Source organism: Lepus europaeus, chromosome X (assembly GCF_033115175.1).
Source record: "Lepus europaeus isolate LE1 chromosome X, mLepTim1.pri, whole genome shotgun sequence".
Lineage (NCBI taxonomy): Eukaryota > Metazoa > Chordata > Mammalia > Lagomorpha > Leporidae > Lepus > Lepus europaeus.
In genome coordinates, this window is record NC_084850.1 from 102,492,563 (window position 1) to 102,515,931 (window position 23,369).

General features: G+C 41.8%; 1 protein-coding gene across 5 annotated transcripts in view; it reads right to left on the bottom strand.

Annotated features, from left to right (window-relative positions):
- The window catches only part of JADE3 (jade family PHD finger 3), a 165,108-nt gene that overhangs the window by 80,957 nt on the left and 60,782 nt on the right, over positions 1-23,369 (bottom strand). For all 5 annotated transcript variants that reach the window (XM_062183736.1, XM_062183732.1, XM_062183734.1 and 2 more), the window contains 2 exons: positions 8,332-8,388; positions 7,465-7,544 (listed from right to left, as the gene is read on the bottom strand). In XM_062183736.1, the coding sequence (XP_062039720.1) occupies positions 7,465-7,544; positions 8,332-8,377 (126 nt within the window). In that variant the 5' untranslated portion in view covers positions 8,378-8,388. The remainder of the gene's footprint in view (positions 1-7,464; positions 7,545-8,331; positions 8,389-23,369) is intronic.

Genomic DNA, 23,369 nt, shown 5'->3' on the forward strand with positions numbered 1-23,369 from the left:
CCCTTAATATTAATCCATTAACTGTTAACTTAGACTTAGGGGTTAAACATCTGCATGACTTTGGGGAGTAAAATCTTGTTCAAATCACAACAGATCACAACCCAAAGCAGAAAATAAATATATATGATTCTGTATTGATATGAATTATTAAATAATTTTAATGGAGATAAATCTTTCCTAAAAATATCATCAAATGATATGTGTAAGATATATTATTAATCAATAACCTAAGCACACGTCTAAGAATCTGGAAGAGCAAAATAAACCCAAATCAAAAAGGAGAAAAACATTTTATTTCTACTCTTCTTCTACCACGGGATTAGATCCTTCCATGTTGGCCTTGGTGTCTAGGTTCTCAGTCTCTGTTCAATTCCAGACATTTGTTCTCTTTAGTCTCACATCTTGTTCTCTGTTCATTATAGAAGCTTTGATCGTAACTCTTCCCTTTAGGTGGTAAAGAATAATCCCTGCCCAACATTAGTCGCCTTAATGACAGGCCATATTTAATGACTTGCTTTCAAGAACAGAATAGTGAAAGGGGAAAATATTAATCTTACAATGGAGAAACCTCATTAAAATAAAAAGATAAGTCCCCTGATATAATGTGATGAGACGAGCACATCATCTCAGTATATTTCCTCCCAAAACCATAATTACACTCTACTCAGAAGACAAATAATGGACAAACTCAGACTGGGGAAAATTGTACGGGATAGTCAATAGTATTCAAGACTGTCAAAGTAATACAAAACAAGGACAAACTGAGAAACTGGCACAGACCAGAGGAGATGGAGGAGACATGATAACTAAATGTGATGTGGTTCTATGGACTGAATCCTGGAACAGACAGGGAACATCAGTGGAAAAAAATTGATGAAATCCCAATAAAGTCTAGAGTTAACAGTAATGTACAAATATTGGTTTTTCAGTTTTGACAAATGTACCATAATAATGTAAGATGTTAACATTCAGGGAAAATGAAACTGAGTATGGGATACTCAATTCTTTGTAAATTTGCAAATTTAAAACTACCCCCAAATAGAAAATTTATTAGAAAAAAAAATAAGGCTGAATCTGGATGAACTAGTGTTTTGGACGACAAAAGAATGTTTTTCAGAAATACTGAGTTCTCAATTTCCCTAAGTATATAAAACAAACGGAAATGGACATAAAAGATGAACAATAAGAAATACCAGAAAAATGTACTCCTCTTTTTAAATGAAAAATGACTTCCCTTTTTAAAAAATTTATTTATTTATTTATTTACTTGATAGACAAATAGAGAGAGCTCTTATCTGCTGTTTGACACTCCAAAATGCCCACAAATGGCTGGGACTGGGCCTGTGAAAGCCAGGAATTAGAAACTCAATCCGGGCTGGAGCTGTGGCACAGCAGGTTTAAAGCCCTGGCCTTCAGTGCCAGCATCCCATATAGGCGCCTGTTTGAGTCCCGGCTGCTCCTCTTCTGACCCAGCTCTCTGCTATGGCCTGGGAAAGCAGTAGGAGATGGCCTGAGTCCTTGGGCCCCTGCACCTGCTTGGGAGACCCGGAAGAAGCTCCTGGCTTCAGCTCAGCTCAGCTCAGCTCCGGCCGTTGCAGCCATTTGGAAGTGAGCCAGCAGGTGGAAGACCTCTTTCTCTCTCTGGCTCTACCTCTCTCTGTAACTTTGTCTTTCAAATAAATAAATCTTAACAACAACAAAAAAAGAAACTCAATCTATGTCTCCCACATGGGTGGCAGGAACACAATTACTTGAGCCATCATGGCTGCCATCCAGGGTCCTTATTATCAGGAAGTTGGAGCCAGGAGCCAGCGGCAGGTATCAAACCCAGGTGTTTCACAGCCTTCTTAACCAGTAGGCCAAATGTGCACACCTGGAATAGGTTTTCTTGTATTAGGACGCATATGGGTTAACTAACAGGCTAGGCTCAGTAAATGCTTCTCATCTCTACCAATTCCTACTTCTATTTCTCTTCTACCAAAGGTTCCTTCCATGTTTTCCTCACTGTCTGAGTTTCCCAGCCCCTATTCGATTCCAGACATTTGTTTTTCTTTATTCTCAAGCTTTGCTCTCCCTTTATCACAGAAATTTAAATTTTGATCGTTAACTACATGAGAAAATTGTGCCATCTCATATTTCTTTTTTACAAAGATATATATATTTTAAAGATTTATTTATTTGAAAGAGTTACACACAGAGAGAAGGAGGGGCAGAGAAGGAGAGAGACAGGTCTTCCATCCGTTGGTTCACTCCCCAATTGGCCACAATGGCTGGAGCTGAGCCAATCTGAAGCTAGGAGCCAGGAGCTTATTCCGGGTCTCCCATGAGGGTGCAGGGGCCCAAGGACTTGGGACGTCTTCTACTACTTTCCCAGGCCACAGCAGAGAGCTGGATTGGAAGTGGAGCAACCGGGACTCGAACTGGTGCCCATATGGGATGCCGGCACTGCAGGCGACAACTTTACTTGCTACTGCACAGTGCCAGCCCCTAAAAGATATTATTTTAAAAATTGTATTTAAGAGGCAGGGATGGAGGAAGATAAAGAGAGACAAAGAGAAGACAGAGGCAGACAGACAGACAGACACACACACACAGATGAATGGAGAGAGAGCTCACATTTTCTGGTTCACTCCCTAAATGCCCATAACGAGTGAGGTTGGAGCCAGGAGCTCAGAACACAATCCAGGTCTCTCAGTGGGTGACAGGACCTATTTACTTGAGTCACCACCACTGTCTCCCAGAATTGGTACTGGCAGGATGCTGAACTTGGGAACTGAAGCTGAGAATCAATCCAGGCACTCTGATTTGGGATGCAGACATTTGAACCAGTAGGCTATACATCTGCTGAGTCCACTATTTCTTTTTTTAAAGATGTATTTATTTATTTGAAAGTCAGAGTTACACAGAGAGAAAAGATAAGGCAGAGAGAGAAAGAGAGAGAGAGAGAGAGGTCTTGTATCCGCTGGTTCACTCCCCAATTGGCTGCATCGGCTGGATCTGCACCAATCTGAAGCTAGGGGCCAGGAGCTTCTTCACAGACTCCCACGCGGGTGCAGGGGCTCAAAGGCTTGAGCCATCTTCTACTTCTTTTCCAGGCCACAGCAGAGAGCTGGATCAGAAGAGGAGCAGCAGGGACTTGAACCAGCACCCATATGGGATGCCGGCACTACAGGCGGAGGCTTTACCCGCTATACCATAGTGCCTGCCCCAGTCCACTATTTCTTAACTGCTTAAAGTTTTAGAAAATGTCTAATAAGGGGCCAGCACTGTGACATAGTGGGTAAAGCCCCTGCCTGCAGCGCTGGTATCCCAATGGGCACTGGTTTGAGTTCTGGCTGCTCCACTTCTGATCCAGCTCCCTGCTAATGCTCCTGAGAAGGCAGCGGAAGATGGCGAAAGTGACTGGGCCGCTGCACCCATGTGGGAGACCTGGATGAAGCTCCTGCCTTCTAGCTTTGGCATGGTCCTGCCCTGGTGGTTGTGGCCACTTGGTGAGTTAACCAGTGGATGGAACACTTCTCTCTCTGTATCTCTACTTTCAAATAAATAAACAAATCTTAGAAAAGATGCCAATTTCACTCATATACATTACAATTTTAAAAAAGAAAGAAAATACTAAAAATTATTGTACTTTACATAATGTGTCCAGTGCATAACGGTTAACAGGACAGGATTCAGATGAACCAGAACTTGATTTTCAGCTCTGTTCTTATTTGTGTGACTCTGGGACAGTAACTTCTCTAAGCCTCAGATTTATCATCTGCAGAAAGAACAGTACCTACTTTACGGTACTATTGAGAGAATGAAACAAGAGTATATTATTTTCCCAATGTGCCTGATCATAAAAATCACCTGAGCCATTTTTTAAACACTAACTAGATCACAGGCACCTTCCTTGAAAACACTAATTCATTAGGGTCATAGGCTGGGTGTGTCTGGAATCAGTATCTTTAACAAGCATCCAAGAAGAATCTCAATTGTTTAAGTTTGGGAAACAATCAGATTATGTAATATAAAGAAAGCTCTTAGTACAGCTACCTCCTTCAATAAATGGTAGCTATGAGAAGTAAGTATGATAATGTTCATCTTAGGGTGATAAAACAAATGATTTCACAGAGAGAAACAAGCCAACAAAGCAGAACAGAATCAAGCTCATTAAGGGTGAGGCTAGTTTTGTCTTACAATATCACCAGGTTCTTTTACAACAGAACGTGAACTATAAATGAGAAAATTTTCTTCTAGCAGCCCATGTTCCTTATCTTTTGCAACAAAGACTGCCATTTCCACTGACCTGGCAGCAGACATCAAGATTCAGAGTCCTTAAAATTGCTTTATGTCCTGGGACCGGCTGTCCTCCTAATGTAGCAAGATTTCTTTCTAATTATTCCACAGTCAAAACCTCCTATGGGGGTCGGTGGTGTGGAGCAGTGGGCTAAGCCTCCGCCTGTGGTGCTGGCATCCCATTTGGGCAACAGTCTGTATCCCGGCTGCTCCTCTTCCGGTCCAGCTCTCTGCTATGCCCTGGGAAAGCAGTAGAAGATGGCCCAAGTACTTGGGCCCCTGCTCTAGCATGATAGACCCAGAAGTAGCTCCCGGCACCTGGCTTCGGACTGTCCCAGCTCCGGCATTTGTGGCCATTTGGGGAGTGAACCAGTGGATGGAAGACCTCTCCTTCTCTTTCTCTCTGTCACTCTACCTCTCAAATGTAAAAAAACCTCCTATGGATAGATAAAAAATTTGTTCCACTCTTCTTTATGTGCATTATATTCCCTAAATTTTTCTGTACAACTGACAAACACAAGGATACTTCAAAAAGTTCACTGACAATGGAATTAAAAGATAAGTTTATTTTGATGCCAAAAATGTTTGAAATCCACGCATAGATTTTTATATGAACACTGTTAAAGATTTATTTATCTATTTATTTGAAAGGCAGAGAGAGGAAGAGACAGAGAGAAAAAGAGAGAGATCTTCTATTTACTGATTCATTCCCCAAACGCCTCTCTGCCAGCCTGAAGCCAGGAACCAGAAACTCAATCCAGGTTTCCCACATGGGCAGCAGGGGAAACACTTAGACCATCTTTGCTGCCTTCCCAGGCATATTAGCAGGAGCTGGATCACCAGGACTTGAACTGGCACTCTGATGAGAAGTTGGTACTCTAAGTGGTGGCTTAACTCACTGTGCTACAATGCTGGCTCCCCACAATATACATTTTTCATCAACTTTTTGAAGATTCCTTGTATACATGAATTCAAATTTTGTTTGCACTCAAATAAATTTATTCCACTTTTCACAAATTTCCTGAAGTACCCTCATATAAATATACTCTGATATTCTGTTGTACCCAGAAAAATCTCTGGCAAAAGGAGGGAATGAAAAGTGACATTTGAAGGGCCAGTGTTGTGGCTTAGTGGGTAAAGCCGCTGCCTAGGATGTCGGCATCCCATATAAGTGCCGGTTTGAATCTTGGCTATTCCACTTCTTATCCAGCTCCCTGCTAATGCACCTGGAAAGGCAGTGGAGGATGGCCCAAGTGCATGAGCCCCTGCATCCACGTGGGAGACCTAGAGGAGGCTCCTGGCTCCTTGCTTTCGCCTGACCCAGACCCTGCCACTGTAGCCATTTGGGGAGTGAGCCAGTGGATGGAAGACCTCTCTCTCTCTCTCTCTCTCTCTCTCTCTCTCTCTCTCTGTAATTCTGCTTTTCAAATAAATATTCTTTTAGAGAGTTACAGAGAGGTAGAGACAGAGAGAGAGGTCTTCCATCTGCTGGTTCATTCCCCAGATGGACGCAATGGCCAGAGCTGCACCGATCTGAAACCAGGAGCCAGGAGCTTCTTCCGGGTCTCCCACGTGGGTGCAGGGGCCCAAGGACTTGGGCCATTTTCTACTGCTTTCCCAGGCCATAGCAGAGAGCTGGACTGGAAGAGGAGCAGCCGGGACTAGAACTGGTGCCCATATGGGATGCCGGCACTTCAGGCCAGGGCGTTAACCTGCTGCGCCACAGTGATTTACTTCTAACTAATAGAATATGGAAAACATAATAGGATGTCCATACTTACACTACATAAGACTCCATCTTAGCAGACTGAAGGGAAACACTCTCCTTAGTGGCTCTGAAAACATAAGCTGCTATGTTATGAGAAGACTTACAGAGACGGTCACGTGGCAAGGAACTGTAAATGGCCTTCAGAACTGGGAGTAGTTCTCTGCTAAGAACCACAAAACAGGGTCCTCCAGTTTCAAGATGAGTTATGCCAATAACTTGAATGACCTTAGAAGTGAATTCTTCTCTACTCAAGCCTCCAGATGAGAATACATCCTGGTTAACGCAGTGACTGCAGCCTTTAAAGACCCTGAACACAGAACCTAGTCATGCACTGCCCAGACTCTTGACCTACAGAAATTGAGATTATAAATGTGTGATGCCTTAAGTCACTAATTGTGATAATTTGTAACGCAGCAACAGATAGCTATCATATTCTCTTTTGCTTTAATGCCAGGAAAGTCTACTCATGGTACAAGTGAAGACAAACAAGGTCAGTTTTTCGTCGTTTAATTACTACAAAGGAAAAGTCTGGGGGCTGGCGCTGTGGCGTAGCAGGTAAAGCCACCGTCTGCAGTGCCAGCATCCCATATGGGCGCCAGTTCGAAACCTGGCTGCTCTACTTCTGATCCACCTCTCTGCTATGGCCTGGGAAAGCAGTGGAAGATGGCCCAAGCCCTTGGGCTCCTGCACCCTCATGGGAGACCCAGAAGAAGCTCCTGGCTCCTGACTTTGGATTGGCGCAGCTCCAGCTGATGCAGCCATCTGGGGAGTGAACCAGCAGATGGAAGACCTCTCTCTCTGCCTCTCCTCTCTCTGTGTAACTCTGACTTTCAAGTAAATAAATAAATTTTTTTTTAAAGGAAAGTCTGTAGGATCCACTATACCACGATCAAATCCAAGTCCAACCATGGCATGCACAGCCCTTTGGCAGAATATTACTAGCCTCACAAACAGCTATCAGGCTCAAGGTTATAAGATGCTATCATTATCACTCACAGTCCAGATCCTAAGCTAGTCCTTCCACAATCTCCTTTCCTATCCCTCCCTATACCATTTCCCACCTGCCAGCTTAGCTCCTTCCAATCAAAGTCCAGAAGATCTCTGGATCCTTCCCAATTCCCCCAGTCTGGCTCCCTTTGACTTCCTGGCAATGAAAGGGATATTCTAAAGCCAGGCACTTAGTGTCATCACAAAAATGAAATCACAGTGTGAAGATTATTATTCTCCTAAAGGCGAAAGAAAATGGAATCTTTATCAAAAAACAAAAAAAAAAAAAGTTCATCAGAACAGAAGCCTATCCATCAGCACAAACTTTACTTTTCACATCTTCACATTCTGGGTATTGCAAGTATGTGGACAAGAGATGGCTGTTGGACTTTTTTTTTAAATTCTAAAAGCTGAATATCTGATCTCACCTCAGCAGGCTTCTTGTGTTCCTTTGGGATTTTTAACTTGCTCCTATACATTGGGCCAGAAGTAAAGGAAGTAGAAGGACCTGCAAAAAATAATTAGAAAAAATATTGAAATGTCTTACCCCCTAATATAACAGAATATCTTTTAAGGGACTATGAAAGGTAAAATATTCTCTTTTCATTCAGTGCCACAAAAAAAAAAAAACCAGAAAGATTTCATACTACTAAAGAAGTTAAAATATACCCAAGAGAACCTCATAATGGAGTTCATTTATAGGTGCCTTCCCAGAGTACAAAAGTTTCAACAAAGCTAAGGCTGGGAAGACTTAACTGGATGTAACCACACCTTACAACATTTTGGAATAACAAAATTCATTTCCCACCTAGAAAAAATATATATAAATGGAGAAATTGAAACTGTGAAGCAAGTAATCTGTATATCCTTCAGAACTTCCCTAAAGGCTATTGTTAATAAAGTTGTTGTATTTCACAAATTATAACTGACCCATGGTCAAATATTTAGTGCCTTAGCTACAATTAGAATCAAGACCTACAATTTATGTAACCTCATACATTTCTTCCATTCTAGAGAACTCTGTTAAAGCATTACTAGATTTGGCTTTTGTTGCTTAAGTATATGAAAAGTAAAAAATAAAATGTTATATGCCACACAAAACCAATTACTCTACCGAATTTATATATCTGTGATGAAATTTAAATGAATAAGAAAATGGTGCCCTGAACTTTCCTTCCCAGAAACATGGATTTTTTTTTAACTGGAAGCATGAAATGGTTTATTATCAAGTCAAAGAAGAAATCCTCAAGGGGTATAGATAGAGGGGTTACCAGCTGCCAGCCAGTTCTACTCACACTCATCTGAACTGTCACTGCTGCTGAAAGGCCTATGGCGTTTCATCCTGAAGCATCCTGGGAAAGAGAACAATACTGAATGAAATAGTCCACACATATCCAACCCAGAAAGCAGTCAATGCTGTCTCACAGATCCCAGAAGCAGCAGCAACCATATCACACAACTTGAATATTTCTGTCAATAATATTCTCAAATGACCTAGAGTAATAGGAAAAAGAGTACTACCAAATTCTCTAACACAAAGTGTGCTGATGATTGGGCAAAGCCACATATTAGCCTTAGGAGGAAGCCCAATTCACCGGGTATGAATGGTACAGCACTGACTGGAACCTCAGAAGTAGCCACATCAGAAGTGCACTGTCTAAAAAAAAAACCAAACAAACAAAAACAAAAAACAAAAACCAAAGGGGGCAGCCAAAGGGATGTTGCCAGCCAGGGATTGCCAGTAAGGAAGAACCAGGAAAGGATAAAGCAGTTATTGAAGGCCAAGCTGTCAAGAGCCAAAGCTGAAAGGCATCAGACATACTTGGGCTGAAAAAAGAACAAGTGAGGTACTTCCCACCTTTTAAGAGTACATGAAGAAGGCTGGTGCCATGGCTCAATAGGCTAATCCTCCACCTTGCGGCGCCGGCACACCAGGTTCTAGTCCCGGTCGGGGCACCAGATTCTGTCCCGGTTGCCCCTCTTCCAGGCCAGCTCTCTGCTGTGGCCAGGGAGTGCAGTGGAGGATGGCCCAAGTGCTTGGGCCCTGCACCCGCATGGGAGACCAGGAGAAGCACCTGGCTCCTGCCTTTGGATCAGCACAGTGTGCCGTCCGCAGCGGCCATTGGAGGGTGAACCAACGGCAAAAAGGAAGACCTTTCTCTCTGTCTCTCTCTCTCACTGTCCACTCTGCCTGTCTAAAAAAAAAAAAAAAAAGAGTACATGAAGTGGGCATTTGGCCTAGCAATCAAGAAACTCATATCCCATATCAGAGTGCCTGGGTTTGATACTGCCTCCAGATTCTGACTCCGGTTTCCTGCTAATGCAAACCCTGGGAAGCAGTGGTAATGGCTCAAGTAATTGAGATTCTACCACCCATGTGGGAGACCTGGATTGAGTTTTCAGCTCCTGGCTTTGGCCTTGGCATAGTGCCAGCCGTCATGGGCATTTGTGGTATGAACCAGCTGATAGGAACACTGTTTCTCAAATATTTTTAAAAAGATTTTATTTATTTATTCGAGAGGCAGAGTTACAGAGAGACAGAAAGATCTTCCATCCACTGGTTTACTCCCCAAATGGCCACAATGGCTGGAGCTGAGCCAATCCAAAGCCAGGAGACAGGAGCTTTCTCCAAATCTCTCATGTGGGTACAGGGGGACCATCTTCCACTATCTTCTCAGGCCACAATCAGAGAGCTAGATCAGAGGTGGAGCAGCTGGGAAACTAAGTGGCACCCATATGGGAGCCGCAGGCAGAGGCTTAACCTACTACACCACAGCGGCAGCCCCTAAATATTTGTTTTTTTAAAAAGATCATGACTATAGTTTTTCGGCCTATTCTTTTTCCCTCCTTATTACTCTCTCCCTGTCCCCATCTCCCAAACAAGTAGCCTAATCTAACTATGATTATATGTACATCACAAGGAATGTTATAGAAAGCTCCTATATTGTATTGTAAAGACTGAGTAATGCTTTGGACTAAAATTTCTAATGTCAAGTGTCCTTCTCAGAATGTGGCCAATGACAGGTAAAAAAGAGGCATTATCCTTATGGGAACACACCAGCACTAGAGTGTAAGAAAAAGGAAGACACAATTAAGTTCTTAAATTACAAAGGAAGTACTAAAAATATAAACTAGGAAAGACAGTGAAACCGTCAGTGAATGACAATCTTTTATGTGCCACAATACACAAAATGATACTGTAATCACTCCACAAGGAATAAAGGTCAGGGATACTGTCTTCAAATCACCTAAAATCTACCGAGTAGGTAGAAATCCAAGTACATGACTAATGAGAAATTATGAAACACAACAGCAAACTGTAGGTTAAAAAGCTTATAGAGGGCCGGCGCCACGGCTCAATAGGCTAATCTTCCACCTTGCGGCGCCGGCACACCGGGTTCTAGTCCCGGTCGGGGTGCCAGATTCTGTCCCGGCAATCCAGCTCTCTGCTGTGGCCCGGGAGTGCAGTGGAGGATGGCCCAAGTGCTAGAGCCCTGCACCCGCATGGGAGACCAGGAGAAGCACCTGGTTCCTGGCTTCGGATCAGTGCAGTGCGCCGGCCATAGTGGCAATTTGGGGGGTGAGCTAACGGCAAAGGAAGACCTTTCTCTCTGTCTCTCTCTCTCTCTCTCACTGTCCACTCTGCCTGCCAAAAAAAAAAAAAAAGCTTATAGAGTTCCACTTTTGACATGATAGGCCCACGGACTTGCTCACTCCCCAGTAAAAGTACTGAAAGTTACTTCAATTTTAAAAAAACCAATTGCTTAAAGTCTCCTGAAATGATCCGAAGGGTATACAGCAAACAAATAAGCATTTATTCAAAAAAACCTATATTAGAACTCAGTACATAAAATGAGTTTGTGGTATGTGGACCTAGACTCACTCCCTCTATTTTTGCTCCCAGCAAAGATCTCACACCAGACTGGTACAGTCAAGAACACAGGGCTCCTTTTCCCTCAGCTCCCACTTGGAAGCTTTTTTTTCTGGGAAATGCAGAATTTCAACATTTTTCATCCTGCCCCCAGATTCCTGTTGCTGAGGCTAAGTTCTAGGCAAGTGTGCTTGAGAACTGGGGGCTCTGTTCTTCTACACACTCCCCCCATTCACAGGATGGAGATCATGCCTTGGATATGGTACCACCAGGAATACTGATGCTTTGATTGAACTGGCCTCAAGTTGTAGGGTAGAGCTTCTGTACCAGGAAAGAGGCAAACTTAGGAGATCTGAGGCTATCACTCAAAGGGAAACACATCATTGCCGCCATTCCTTATACCAGAGCTGTGGCTCAGATATTTTTCCCCAAGAAGAGAGGCAGGACACAGAATAGAGGGCATCAATCCTACCCACAGTGGAACTGATACCATTTGCAAATGAGTGTGGAAGTGTTCAAGCCTAGGATGGTTTATACACCAAAGAGAACCAGGGAAAGAGGCTGGCGCCGTGGCTTAACAGGCTAATCCTCTGCCTTGCGGTGCTGGCACACTGGGTTCTAGTCCCGGTTGGGGCGCCGGATTCTATCCCGATTGCCCCTCTTCCAGGCCAGCTCTCTGCTATGGCCCGGGAAGGCAGTGGAGGATGGCCCAAGTCCTTGGGCCCTGCACCCGCATGGGAGACCAGGAGAAGCACCTGGCTCCTGGCTTTGGATCAGCACGATGCGCCAGCCGCAGCGGCCATTGGGGGGTGAACCAACGGCAAAAAGGAAGACCTTTCTCTCTGTCTCTCTCTCTCTCACTATCCACTCTGCCTGTCAAAAAAAAAAAAAAAAAAAAAAAAAGAGAGAGAGAGAGAATGAGAATCAGGGAAAGAGCAGAACTTCTTGGGGTCAGAAGAAATTTCAAATGCTAATCTTGGGAACTATGCCTTCAAAGAAACTGTAATTTGATTGGATCAGTTTAGCAATTTGTGCCACAGGACATTATTAATAATAACAGAGAAACAAGTTAGCAAGTAGTGGAGCTTAAAATCTGGCTGTGGTCAGGGAAAGAGACAAAGAGAGCTTTGCAAAAACCAGTCACCCCAGGGTGGCTGCATGCATACGTAAGGCTGCAGCCCTGAAAGCAACAACAGTGGCTTCACACTGCAGAGTGGGTGTGGGGGGTTGAGTAAATAGACTTCAATAAAACAAGTCAATCACTAAAGAAATAAACAAGCAAAGAGTCCTGGGGGAGGGGGATTAGTACTGAGAGTTGATACACTATATTGTCTAAAATGTCCAGTTTCCAACAAAGGATAAGATATGTGAAGAAACAGGAAGGGGCCGACGCTGTGGCACAGCAGGTTAATGCCCTGGCCTTCAGTGCCGGCATCCCATATGGGCACCAGTTCCTGTCCCAGCTGCTCCACTTCCGATCCAGCTCTCTGCTATGGCCTGGGAAAGCAGCAGAAGATGGTCCAAGTCCTTGGGCCTGGGCACCCACGTGGGAGACCTGGAAGAAGCTCCTGGCTCCTGGTTTCGGATTGGCACAGCTCCAGTGTTGCAGCCAATTGGGGAGTGAACCAGTGGATGGAAGACCTCTCTCTCTCTGCCTCTCCTCTCTCTATGTAACTCTGACTTTCTAATAAATAAATAAATCTTTAAAAAAAAAGAAACAGGAAAATATGACCCTTACACTAGTAAAAAAAAGAAAAAGCCTGCAAGAGTAATCAGATATCAGATTTAAAATATAAAGACTTCAAATTAATTACATAAATGCATTCAAAGAACTGAATAAAATCACAATTAGTGAAGTAAAGGAAGGTATGATAACAATTTCTTGTCAAATAGAGAACATCAATAAAGAAACAGAAAATATAAAGAAGAACCAAATGGAAATTCTGTAGTTGAAAACCACAACAATTGCAAATTCACTAAAGGTCCTCAGCAGAATTGAACTTGTAGAAGAAGCAACCAGTCAACTTCAAATAGATACATCAAGAAACAGAAAAGAAGATGAAGAAGAATGAGCAGTGTCTCAGAAAAATATGGGACACCATTAAGTACAACCACATATATGAAATGGGAGTACCACAAAGACAGGAGAGAAAGATGCAGGAAAAAAAAAATCTGAAAAACTCCACAAACTCACTGAAAATATATTTAACATAATTAGAAAACTCAAAAACTTTAAGTAGGACAAACACAAAGATCTATAAATACACCACAGTATAACTGCTGAAAGCCAAAAATAAGGAAAAAAAAAGAGTATCCCAACAAGTTTAACATCTGATTTTTCATCAGAAACAATGGAAAATAGAAGGCAGTGGTATAACGTATTCAAAGTGCTCTGTGGTGATGGTTGCAAGTTTCTGTGAATATATTTAAAAAACACTGCCATACATTTTAAGGGGGCAAATTGTATTGTATACTCAATAAAGACATTATTTAAAAAAAACTAACAAGATTACCACAGCATTCGCATCATTAATATTATGCTCGTCCTACTGTTTAGTCAATTGAACATTATAAAAAGAAAACAGAATAGTAGCTCCTCATCACAGAAATTTTGGGGGCCATGTTTAGATTCTTAATAAATCTTTTTAAAAAAGATTTATTTATTTATTTGAAAATCAGGTTACATAGAAAGAGAAGGAGAGGGAGGGAGGGAGGGAGGGGGAGAGAGGGGGAGCAAAGGAGAGAAAGAGAGAGAAAGTCGGTCTTCCATCTGCTGGTCCATTCCCCAACTGGCCACAACAGCCGGAGCTGTGCTGATCCAAAGCCAGGAGCCAGGAGCCTCCTCAGGTCTCCCATGTGGGTGCAGGGGCCCAAGGACTTGAGCCATCTTTCACTGCTTTCCCAGGCCATAGTAGAGAGCTGGATCAGAAGAGAAGCAGCAGGGATTTGAACTGGTGCCCATATGGGGTGCCGGCATTGCAGGCGGTGGTTTCACCCACTACGCCACAGCCCTGGCCCCATAGATTCTTAACAAATCAAATATCCTTCTGAAATGCAAACAAAAATATCAACAAAACACTTCCCATCAAAAAGTAATGTGGGGACTGGCACTGTGGCATAGCAGGTAAAGCTGCCACCTGCAGTGCCAGCATCCCATATGGGTGCCAGTTCAAGTCCTGGCTGCTCCTCTTCTGATCCAGTTCTGCTATGGCCTGGGAAAGCAATAGAAGATGGCCCAAATCCTTGGGCCCCTGCACCTATGTGGGAGACCCGGAGGAAGCTCCTGGCTCCTGGCTTCGGATTGGCATAGCTCCGGCTGTTGTGGCCATTTAGGGAGTGAACTAGCAGAGAGAAAACATCTGTGTCTCTCTCTAACTCTGTGTCTCTGTAACTCCGCCTTTCAAATAAATAAAAAATTAATGTCTTTTTTTTTGAAAAAAGTACTGTGTAATTTAAAGTCATAATGAATGTAGAAATTTAAACAGAAATAAAAGTAATAAATGAAACAAATTTTATTATCTTACAGATCTCACAGGGCTAAAATCTAGATGTTAGCAGGGCTTGTTTCCTCCTAAAAGCTCTAGGGAGAATTCATTTCCTCACTTATTCTAGCTTCTAGAGGACACTCACATTCCCTGGATGCTGGCCATCTTCCTCTATCTTCAAAGCCAACCAATACTCTATCTCTTTGATCTTGCTTTTGTCATCACATTCACTCTTTGACCTTTCTCTTTTTATATCCTTCTTCTACTTCTACTTGTAATTACAGGCCCACCCAGATAACTCAGGATAATGTCCCCATTTTAAAGCAGCTGATTACTGACCCCTACTTCCCCCTTGCCATGTAACGTAATATATTCATAGGTTACAGGGATTAGGACATGGATATTCTTGGGAACTCATTACTCTGCCTATCATAATCTAATATTTTTCACTTATTAAAAGTGAATATCCTCCCATATAAATATGTCTAATATATTTCTGACAAAAGTAGAAAAGAAATTCAATGGAGGAAAGATAGCCTTTTCAGCAAATGATGTTAGAATAAGAGGTCGACAAAATGAACCTCAAACTAGATCTCAAACCTTCTACAAAATTTAACTCAAAATGGATCACAGACTTAAATTAAATATGTAAGTATCATACAACCCAGCAAATGCACTCCTGAACATTTATCCTAGAGAAATGAAAACTTATAAACACAAATGTTTATAGCAGCTTTATAGATACTGGCCCCAAACTAGAAATAATTGAGATGTTTTCCAACCAATGAATGGTTAAACAATTTGTGGCACATTCATACTACTGAATACTACTCAGCAATAAAAGGAACAAAATACTGATAGATGATACAACATGTAAGATAAATTTAGAACAAATTTTAAAACACTGTAAAAACATTAGTGAAAGAAGTCATATATATAAGTATGATTCCAGTGATATGAAATGTCCAGAATTGGCAAATCTATAGAGCCAGGAAGTATATCAGTGATTGTCTAGGACTGGGGGTGAGACTGGGGACTAGCTACACATAGGGAAAAGTCTTCTTTCGGGAGTGATGGAAATGCTATATAATATTGGAAAATGGTGTTGGTTGCATGACTCTGTAAATATACTAAACTCACAGAATTGTATACTTAAAATGGATGAATTTTATGGCATGTAAATTAACCTCAATAAAGCTAAAAACTGTTAAGACAGTGTCGAAAAGAATAGAAACAGACAAAATTCTGTTCCTACTGAACATAGCCTTCATATGGATGACTCACGATGGATCAATGGCCACAAATGCCATATAAAGAATATATTCTCTGAAACTCTCAGTAAAGAAAGTCAGCTGAGCATGGACCCTCTCTTCTCACCTCCCTAAGAATTTCTGGAGACCCAAGGCCCCTTGTGAGATGGATATTCTTCTCTCATATGACGTTCTGGGCTTATGGATTTTGGATAAACAGTTTCTCCACTTTATAACATTCTGTTATTTAAGTGAAAGAGTTGTCAAACTGCTCAGAGGGAAACTTTTGAGACTGTAAAATGTGTTGCTCTTTAAACTATTACAGTAACAACATTTTAAAAAAATTATAGATGGGCCGGCGCCGTGGCTCAATAGGCTAATCCTCCGCCTTGCGGCACTGGCACACCGGGTTCTAGTCCTGGTCGGGGCACCGGATTCTGTCCCGGTTGCCCCTCTTCCAGGCCAGCTCTCTGCTGTGGCCTGGGAGTGCAGTGGAGGATGGCCCAAGTACTTGGGCCCTGCACCCCATGGGAGACCAGGAGAAGCACCTGGCTCCTGCCTTCGGATCAGTGCGGTGCGCCGGCCGCAGTGCACCGGCCGTGGCGGCCAATGGAGGGTGAACCAACGGCAAAGGAAGACCTTTCTCTCTGTCTCTCTCTCTCTCACTATCCACTCTGCCTGCCAAAAAAATTAAAAATAAAAAATAAAATTATAGATGGAAGCAAAAAACTTTGTATTATCAATAGAGCCTAGGGAACTGATCATCTAATGCCAGTAACATCAGTCCTGACAATGGCTTTTAGATATTAAAACTAAGCAAGCTAATTTCTTGGTCTGGGCTGTTAAAAGTTCACTGGTCTGTCTCTGTCCACTTATGTTTCTCTGTTCACTGCTGTTTTAATTACTGTAGGAAAATAACAGAGTAGTAAATATCAGAATGAAACCAATAATGGTAACTCTTTAAATATGTCTTTATTATTTCTAATCACAACAGTCTTACATGTATCAACAGCAGCCATTTTACAGATGAGGTAACTGGGGTTCAGAAACTTAAAGCAACAATCTTGAAGTCATATGGCCACTAGAGGGCACAGCTGGCAGGTGCAGGGACAGTAAGCATTTCAAGCTGACCTCTATGCCTGAGGCAGGCTGGAAGGGATGACAACAGGAACGCAGCCTCTTTTAAGCCCAGCCTCCTCAGTACTAGCTGTGAGGTCCACAGTGTTCCAGCCGTAGTCTATCAGGCCTCATCAGCTACCTCCCTTGCCTCTCCCAATCATCCCGCACATGCTATGCCATGTGAGTCCATGACCACATCTTGTTTCATACTTGTCAGCCTTTGCATGAGGCTCTTCTTCCTGCCTACAATTCCCCAGTTTACCCTGATGAGCCGATTTTCCTTCTTGTCATTTGTTGGATTCCCCCCAGTGAAGCTCCCAATACCCCTCCCAATAATTACTCCTTTACTTTCTAGACAAGTCTGCAAAAAGCACCTCACTAATACCATGAACATTCTTTACATGGTCAGCCCTGCCACTAGAACACAAACATCTTGAAAGCACAGACTGTGCCACATTCATCTCTTATCTCCATCTCTTAGCAGAACTGCACAAAGTAAACATATGAAAAAGGTAATAGACACTGTGGTGTCTCACTCAGATATCCTTAACCTAGTTAGTGTACCCAGCTCGCAGCTAATGGTTCACAGTTAACCCCTCTGCCCAAGATCTGGGGATTACTCTTTCTTGGTATCTCTGCCAGGAGCAGTCAGCCCCCAATAACTGTTCTACTCTCCTCCTCCCCTCCTGCTCACCACCACCCCAACATGGCAAAGGTTAAATTTTCCTAGGGTCATTCATATCCTTACTTGGCTCCTTCCTCTTGCCTATTCTGCTGCCTTACATGTTTCTCCTGAGATCATCCTTAATAAATCATGTACATATGAATATTTCAGTTTCTGCTTCTAGGTACCCCTTTTTCAGATAACATGTCAATCTTCATTAAATTGTACATTAAAAAGTTACCCTATGAGATGAGCAGGTTCTAGAGATCTACTGTACAGCACAGTGCCTACAGTTAACACTATATTATACACTTAAAAATGTCAAGCACTGTTATCAGAAAATAATAAATAAGAGAGAAGATAATTTTGGAGGTGATGAATAGGCTGATAGCATAAATTGTGACGATAATTTCACAGTTGTATACTCATCTCCAAAGTATACATTAACTATAGCTTTTTGTATGTCAAAAAGAGAGAAAGAAGAAACATCCCATAGAAGAACTAGTTCTCCCTAGCTTACCAGGTAGACCTCAAAGTCACAGCAGCTCAGGGACGAGCATGATGCTTGATAATACTCATAAAGCATACAGTGCCACAGGTAAGCAACTGTTTTCTGTGATATTCCTGGCACAAATACTCATTTAAGAATTAGAGGGGAAGGAAGTCCGATAAGGTCTATATTCATCAGAGTAACTCCTTGGGAAAAAAAGGATAAAACAAGATAGAAGACAGATAAATTGTTTTTATCTGTACTGTGACAAAATTGTCCTAGAATACAATGTTTTGTTAAGCAAAATCCATAAACAGTATAGTGCAATCTTGGAGTAACCTTGTGACATGCCTCAATGCCTAACATGTGGGTATATGATTCAGCTGTTTGTTTTCTTATCTTCTATTTAGGGTACAGAATTTATACAGGCATTCTTTTCTTTCTTACTTCCCACAATATATCCCTTTGTTTTGGAAGAAATGAAATGTTCACCAGACTTCACTTTGCATCCTGGGAAATAGTAATTTGATGACAGTTTTCAGATCTTATTCCTACAAAATCTCAACCACACTGATGAATTTTAACAGTGATTGTGAGACAGGCAAAGTACAAATGTCTGCAGTAAGTGTCTTGCCTGGGTGAAACACCCTTTTAAAGGAGCACTATCTGGAAGTAAACCCAACTGGGACAGTTTGGGCCTGGAACCTAAGTTTGTGGTTTGGTGACTACTTGACTCCCCTTTAATATTCCCACAGAGGCCGGTGCCGTGGCTTAACAGGCTAATCCTCCGCCTTGTGGCGCTGGCACACCGGGTTCTAGTCCCGGTTGGGGCGCCGGATTCTATCCCAGTTGCCCCTCTTCCAGGCCAGCTCTCTGCTATGGCCCGGGAAGGCAGTGGAGGATGGCCCAAGTGCTTGGGCCATGCACCCGCATGGGAGACCAGGAGAAGCACCTGGCTCCTGGCTTCGGATCAGCACGATGCGCCGGCTGCAGCAGCCATTGGAGGGTGAACCAACGGCAAAAAGGAAGACCTTTCTCTCTCTCTCCCTCCCTCACTATCCACTCAGCCTGTCAAAAAAAAAAAAAATTCCCACAGAAGTGTACGCAGGCAGAGGAAAAGAAAAGTGATGAAATTAAACAGTCCTTTTTTCTCCTATACATCTATGAGACACATTTCTGAAATGTATGGTCAGTGCAACGAGCCTCTATTCATTGTCCTCTGTGAGACTATACAAGAGCTTAAAAAATCATCTAAGACTCTATTTTAAACATATTCACATTCTATGGCCTTGTGATTCTACTTTCAACTTTCATCTCTGAAAAATAATCTAAAACACAGAAAATGATTCATGAACAAAAAGTCCATTAAAGTCTCATAATAAAAATAAGTGAAACAACAATCACAAAAAAAGGGAAAATTAAAGTACATTAATATTATGGTATTTCATCCAGTAATTTAAATATAGCACACAGGGAAACATTTATGCTAAAAAGTTAAGTGGAATAAAACTGTAAAATTTGATTTTATAGTGAAAGTATATCTAAGAAATAAAATACATAGAAAATGAATGAAGGTCATAAACCAGTTTACTAATATCAGTTGAAGTGATAAATTTCTGAGTGATAAAAACATTCTTTCTGGCCGGTGCCGTGGCTTATCAGGCTAATCCTCCACCTGTGGCGCCGGCACACCGGGTTCTAGTCCTGGTTCGGGCACCAGATTCTATCCCGGTTGCCCCTCTTCCAGGCCAGCTCTCTGCTATGGCCCGGGAAGGCAGTGGAGGATGGCCCAAGTGCTTGGGCCATGCACCCGCATGGGAGACCAGGAGAAGCACCTGGCTCCTGGCTTTGGATCAGCACGATGCGCCGGCTGCAGCGGCCATTGGAGGGTGAACCAACGGCAAAAAGGAAGACCTTTCTCTCTGTCTCTCTCTCACTATCCACTCTGCCTGTCAAAAAAATAAAAAAATTCTTTCCATACTTCTCCATTCTCCACATTTTTATAATATACAAATAAGACATTTACAATCAGAAAAATGATTTAAGATTTCAAAGTATTTGTCCCCTAGCTACCCCCAAATGATGTAGCTAACCTGGAATACTGAAACTGCAAAAGTAGCTGTTACTGTCATTCAAGATGGACATCAACCAGAGCTGGAAAAAAAATCTAGAAATGCATAATATAACCAATTGGTAGAGAAGTCTCCATATCATAAAGATAGTACAAAAAAGCAAACTTTGCAGTTTGGAAAAGCCAAAGATCAAAGTTCTCAACTGAAGGAAAATTTATACCTCAGGGGACATCTGGCAATATCTGGAGACATTTATTGGTTGTCACAATAACTGGTATGACTGGCATCTAGGGGGTAGAGGCCAGAAGGAATGCTGCTAAACATCCTACAAGGCACGGGATGACCTCTTATAATGCACAGTCTTATCTGGCCCAAAATGTCTATACTGTCAAGGTTGAGAAATCTTGCTCAAAAGGAATTATGCAGAAATGGATAAGGATCAAGAAGAAGGTAGAAAAGATGGACTTGAGTTTATTCACCCAATCACAGAATTAAGTAACAAAGGGGCATTCCCTGAAACTCCTCAAAGACAATTTTATCAAAAGGATAACAGGACTGTCTGTAATGCTTGGGGAACTTAGAGAACTCATCAGCTCAAGAAGTAGAACAAAATGAAAATGTAAACAGGTTCAAGAAGAACTGATAAAACCAGGGAGGATAAGTCTATGATGGTATTTAGAAATAGTCCTTAAGTAAAAAAACATCTAAAAGTCCAGGTCCCTTACACTTTCAGGAAAGTATACTTTAGAGCCATTATCAGAAACAGACCAGAGCAGCACATTTCTTATATCTTTAAGAGAGGATTCCTGCCCTTGAAGGCAAAGAATCTCCCCAAAGATTACTTAAAACAGAAGTCATGAATGCTATAAATGTGTTTCTTGAGCTGATAATCTCTGTATTGGGGTAAACAATACCGACAGACTCATTGAGTTTGAATGCTTTTAGTCAGAATTCTCCCCTTTGTAGAAAACAATTCAGTCTATGATTCAATGTCATAGAAACAAAACTCTTCCCTTCAAGTCTGTTCATCTTGCTTATCTTTCATTTATACCACATCTCAGCAGTTCAATGATTAAAGTCATAAATATCTATCTAGAAATTAAGTAACCAGAAAGAAAATCAGAACAATCTCTACATATTCTACCAGTTCTCCTCACCAACACATCTTTATCTTTATAAAAAAGACATATTTAAAGTTGGAGTAGATGAACTTTTCTGTACTTCCTACAAGAAGACCATCATCTCATCATTTTAAAGCTTTATTTTTAAAAATTTAGACAAATCATATGACTCTTCAGTCCCCTGTGACCAGATGGGGAGTCTGGAAGTCAACTCTTTTCCAAAGCTCTCAAAAAACATTAAAGAAGGGGCCGGTACTGTGGCATAGCAAGTTAGGCCACCACCTGCAGTGCTGGCATCCCATATGGGTGCTGGTTCAAGACTTGGCTGCTTAACTTCCGATCCAGCTCTCTGTTATGGCCTGGGAAAGCAGTAGAAGATGGCCCAGGTCCTTGGGCCCCTGCACCTGCGTGGGAGACGCGGAAGAGGCTCCTGGCTTCGGATCAGTGCAGCTCCGGCAGTTGTGGCCAACTGGGGAGTGAACCAGCAGATGGAAGACCTCTCTCTCTCTCTGCCTCTCCTTCTCTCTCTGGGTAACTCTTTCAAATAAAATAAAGAAATCTTTTTAAAAATCATTAAATAAAAAACAAAAGGAAAGAAGAAAAAGGAAATTTATGTATGTATGTTCCTGCCACAGAGACAAGTATTTCTATGTCTCCTACAATTCAGGCTGTGAGCAGGAAGCAGCTTATCCATTTTAATACAAAGATCCATTAACAAATTAGTTGGGGATTTCACACTGTTTAAGTAGAAATCACCTTGATGTGAATGTCAGGTTGGGAAGTGAGTCTAAACCAGGGGTCAGTAAATATCTTCTCTAAAGGACAAGACAGGAAATATTTTTGGCTTCGTGGGTCATGTGATCTCTGCTGCAACTACTCAAATCTGCCACTGCAGCATGATGGCAGCCATAGACAGTACATAGGCAAATGAGCATGGCTCTGTTCCATCAAAATGTTATTACACTGTATTTGAATTCTGTATCTTTTTTAAAAAGATTTATTTATTTATTTATTTGAAAGGCAGAGCTACAGAGAGAGAGAGAGAGAGAGGTCTTCCACCTGCTGGTTCACTCCACAAATGGCTGCAACAGCTGGCACAGAGCCAATCTGAAGCCAGGAGCCAGGAGCTTCTTCCCAGTCTCCCACGTGGGTGCAGGGGCCCAAGCACCTAGGCCAACTTCCACTGCTTTCCCAGGCCATAGCAGAGAGCTGGATCACAAGTGGAGTGGCCAGGACTTGAACCGGCACCCATGTGGGATGCTGGCACTGCAGGCGGCAGCTTTACCCACTATGCCACAGTGCTGGCCCCAAATTTTGTATCTCTTAATATGTCATTAAACAGTATTCTTCCTTTGATTATTTTTTCAATCATCTGAAACGTAAACACCATTCTGAATGGCTTGTAGGCCATATCAAAATAAGTGACTAGATTTGGCTCACAGGCCAGTTTGTCAACTTCTGGTCTAAACTACAAAGAAATCTTTCCTTTTAATGAAAAAAAAAAACAAGAAAGAAAATTGAAAACTAGAAGTATATCATTGAATTATTAGTTTCCCTAAACCTTCTCCCTTCTTACTCCCAAATTTCTCAGCTCACTACTTGGCTGATACAGATCTCATTGTAAGGTTTTATCCTGGATGGCCTGTTCAGTAATGTTATCTTGACAGATTTTAATGGTCCTAGCCCTCTCTAAATCAACATTCACTTTATGCCTTTTAGGAAAATAAGCCCCTATTCTAATAACTTTTAATATTTAGCAATACATTTTATTTTTAATTTGTGTACAAATATTAAAAATTTTCAGCTAAAGAGATAAACAAGTAGGCTTGGTATTTTAAGAATCAAGAGATATATATTTTGAAAGAATAAATCTCTTTAAGACAAAATACTATTTGCAGATAAAACCTCTTGAGAATAAAGTAAATCAACAAGAATTCCTTTTACTGTGAAATATATAATTCTTCCTCCAAAAAGAAACTCAATTTTCTTAATAATGATTTTTCATTACATTCTATATGCTTCTGTGAGTTGCTTCCACATTGAAATTTTTATCCACATGTACCCCTAATATAGTCGCAATTACTAGTTGACTTAAATTAATCACCAAACTGATTAAACGAGGGAAAATAACCTTTATCCCAGGTTTTAGTAACAGTAACAGGCAGGTAAGCCTCACATATAAGGTCAAACACACAGAAACAAACCCCAGACTTACTGAGCAAGTTCAAATCCACCGCACACCAACAGTTAATATTATGCTA